The 3,949-nt window shown below is 36.4% G+C and overlaps 1 protein-coding gene across 1 annotated transcript; it reads left to right on the top strand.

Annotated features, from left to right (window-relative positions):
• The first annotated feature begins 506 nt into the window (after positions 1–506).
• Positions 507–1,618, top strand: LOC109239195 (short-chain type dehydrogenase/reductase-like). The gene has a single exon (XM_019405717.1). The coding sequence runs from the start codon at positions 580–582 to the stop codon at positions 1,378–1,380; it is 801 nt and encodes a 266-aa protein (XP_019261262.1). The 5' UTR covers positions 507–579; the 3' UTR covers positions 1,381–1,618.
• Positions 1,619–3,949: the final 2,331 nt, after the last annotated feature.

Raw genomic sequence — 3,949 nt, 5'->3', positions numbered from 1 at the left:
CGTTTATCCAAGTAAACTCTTACAATCATTTAAGGGATTTTCTGGAAGAGTAAAGACTTCCCTTAGTGGTCGTTTGGTATGAGGTATAAGAAGGTATAAGGGTGGTATAAAAATTTAATACCATCTTAATACTTTGTTTGGTTAGCAAATCAGGTATAAGTTATTCCGGTGTTAATTTTAACACTGGGATAACTTATACCTTATAGAATGTGGGGTAATTAGCACCGGTATAACTTATACCTTATTCTTAGAAATTATGCAATTGTCATTCTTAATACAACATACCAAACAATGAACAAACAATAATCCCAGCATAACTAATTACAGCATAACTTAACTCAATATAACTTATACCGGCATAACTTATACCGATGTAAATCATATTCCAACTAAACACCCCTTAGTAATGTGACTTGAGCAGTGACGTGCTTTCCTCGGAAGTCCAACCCCTTTGATTCCTCCTCACTTTCTTCCCCCTTCCCTCTCTTCACTTCACTGTCTATATAAATATTCATTCATATGTAATCTTCCTACTTCACACTTTCCTTTTATTAGCAATTTCATCAGTTTTCTGGAGTCATGGCAGAAGAAATTCAGCAATCAACCCAAGGCCAAAGCTTCCCACTACAAGATCGAGTAGCCATCGTTACCGGCTCTTCTCGCGGCATTGGCAAAGCCATCGCCCTTCATTTAGCATCTCTGGGTGCCAAGATCGTCATCAACTATTCCTCCAACTCCACAAAAGCCGACGACGTCGTAACCCACATCAATTCCACCTTCAATTCCTCTCCACGCGCCATCGCCGTCAAAGCCAACATCTCCGACCCAGATCAAGTCAAATCCCTCTTCGACTCTGCAGAATCGGCCTTTCAATCGCCGGTCAACATCTTAGTCAACTGTGCCGGCGTACTCGACGGGAAATACCCATCAATCTTAAACACAACCCTTGAGGATTTCGACAGGACCTTCGAAGTGAACGCACGTGGGGCTTTCATATGCTGCAAGGAAGGGGCTAGCAGAATCAAGCGCGGCGGAGGGGGGAGGATTATATGCTTAACGACATCATTAGCGGCGGCGTTCAGGCCTGGGTACGGGGCTTATACGGCGTCGAAGGCGGCGGTGGAAGCCATGGTAAAGATACTGGCGAAGGAGCTGAAAGGGACTGGAATAACGGCGAATTGCGTGGCGCCGGGACCCATAGCGACGGAGATGTTTTACGATGGGAAAACGGAGGAGATGATTAAGAGGGTAATTGATGAGTGTCCGCATGGAAGACTAGGACAGACGGAGGATGTTGCGCCGGTTGTTGGGTTTTTGGCAGCTGATGCTTCTGAATGGGTTAATGGACAAATCATTCGTGTCAATGGCGGCTACATTTGATCCTATTTTTCTTTCTTTTCAAACAATGGTGTTCGATCCTTGGTTCTGGTTTTAATTTGTCTCATTTTGGTTTAATTACTTATTTAGAGTACTATTATTCTATTGTATTATTTTAATTTTATTTTTCATTTTATTTTAACTATATAGAAGAGAAAAGAGTTTCGACGTAGTTGCTTATTTGTCATTACATTTTAAAGCAAGGGCATTTATGGAATTTCAACTGAGTCCAGTTGTTGTATTAGGGTGCTTCTTCCTAAGTCCTTACGTGTCCTTTCCATCTAAATCCGAAATATCCCCATCATCCATGTTCCATTCCATTCTCCATTTCTTTGCTTCTCTTCGATCATGTGTTTTTTCTTCTTTCATCTCTCCCTGTGATTTTGCTGATTGTCCTATACCACTAGTATCAAGCGCTATCCAAAACATGAAATTTTTTCCGCTGTAACTATTATCTTGTGGACGGCTTACAGTGGTTTAGGTTGGTATGTCAATTAGGGTATGAAATTTCAGTTATATTCTTTGTATTTCTATTTTTAAATTCGTGGTGTTCCGTTGTCTTTATTCTATGTCTTCAATTTTCTCTCATTTCTTTCTTCAATTTAATGAAGCTGCATCTTTTATGAGATTCGCTTCAATTTTATTTATTTTGCAAGGAATAACCTAGACTTTTGATTTGATTTTCGGTTGGTCTGACTTTCTCGGCAAATGCTTTTTTGATGGGTCTGAGCAAGGTAAGATTATCCTTTAATGTCCACTCTGTTCTTAGAAATACTCAGACTGATTCTCTTTTCTTTTTGTTATTTTTTCATTTGAGGGTGGAGGATGTGGTTTCACTGTAGCTTTTAGGTTATGAAGCTCTGTTCCTAAGTGCGTTTTGAATATCTGCTGCTGCGTTTTGTGTGGCCCTAAAATTGCTGATGTTTTGGATATGGTTACAAAGATTACTTTCAATACAATGGTCGTATCCAAAGGAGCTACTTTATTTGATTTGGTAACGAGAAGATAAAGGGGAAAAAGTATATACGAAATTTACAAAAGTCAATTTATAAAAGTCAATATATATAGGACAAAGGTTGTTAATATTTTTGTCACCATAGAAATATATATACTGAAGGCTGAATCTGAGCTGTAAATTTTCATTCCAAAACTTTTAACCAATTGAAGTGTACCATCATAATTACAAGAATCCTTCCTGTTCATCAATCATCCATAAAATTTATAATCTAAGATTTCATCCAAAACGTTAAATATAGCACAAAATTATGAGTCCTTCTTATTCGTTGACTAGTTTAAATCTTGAATAATATGTCTGAAAGGGTAGAGAGCTTTCTATTCCTACTACTAATCACAAATGATAGCTCATAAGTAGTGCATGCAAAATATATATAACACACCTAAAGAGAAGTTTCAGGTGTGAATAGGACAGTTAGAGTTTGTTCATGTTGTATTTATGAAAAAGTTACATTTTAACTCATAATCTGTCTCTTTTCGATTTTTCAATTATTAATAGAAAAGAACGTATCAAATAGGTATTTGTATTAGTACATATACCGTTATCAATGAATTTCTGACACAATTACTAGAGGAAGCAGCGTCTAATGTTTGTGTATATATAGATAACACATGATGTATCTGAAGCTAAGACTCTCATTAATCAGGTAAGCTTATTAGAGGTTAAAAAAAAGAAAGTAAGCTTATTAGAAGGTATGCGTCAATTTGGTGAAGAAGAATGCATAACGATATTACATTTGCTTGTCCAGTTCTTGAAGCACCCGTGGATAGTCAAGAACACTGATTCGAATGTAGACCTCTGAAAGTGACATTTATGGCTGCTCTCTCCTTCTTTTGACCAGTTTGCACCAGTTGATTTTAAATATCACACAAAATTTCACAGGAGATCCATGGAGAAAATGAAATTCTTGAGATTCTATCTTTCTTTTGCAGTCAGAGGAAGAAGTATAGAAGTTGCAGGAAATGAAGTCAACAAAATTAAAAGTTCTTCGGGAAAGAAGCTGGACTTGGTGAATCTGCAGGAAGGCACATTTAGTTACTGAAACACAATATGCAGTGGATTTTCCTGTTGGATCTATAGAATCTGATAAGTGCTTTCTATCGTAAATGAGACACTTAGCTACTTTTATTTTTCAACCAAATGAATTTCTTGTTAAATCATAATTTACACTTTACATTATAATTATAATCTAATTGAGCAACCTGTGTGCATTTTTAAAAGGTATTGAAACATGTCTTACTCTTTCAATCTTATTCGTTTTAAAATACTTAAAAAGAATAATTAGCTCAACCTACATATATGATGCATCATGATAAATGCAATACTCAAGCTATTATAAATTGCTTGGGTTTTCTTATATATCCTTCATGTGCCATGCTTTCTTTGACCAGGAGGACATAGAAGCTTCTATTAACATCATGATACAATAATTGACATTATATCTAGAAGATTAAAGCTATTTTAAACAAAAGTGAGGTAGTTAAAAACACTTCTATGTATCATGTTTGCACTCTCATAAGCAAAGCTTTGACAGTTTCATTAGTAGGTAAGCATTTG

The sequence above is a fragment of the Nicotiana attenuata genome, unplaced genomic scaffold (genome assembly GCF_001879085.1).
Source record: "Nicotiana attenuata strain UT unplaced genomic scaffold, NIATTr2, whole genome shotgun sequence".
Lineage (NCBI taxonomy): Eukaryota > Viridiplantae > Streptophyta > Magnoliopsida > Solanales > Solanaceae > Nicotiana > Nicotiana attenuata.
The sequence above is the reverse complement of the archived record's forward strand: the minus strand, read 5'-3'. Positions and strand labels throughout refer to the sequence as shown.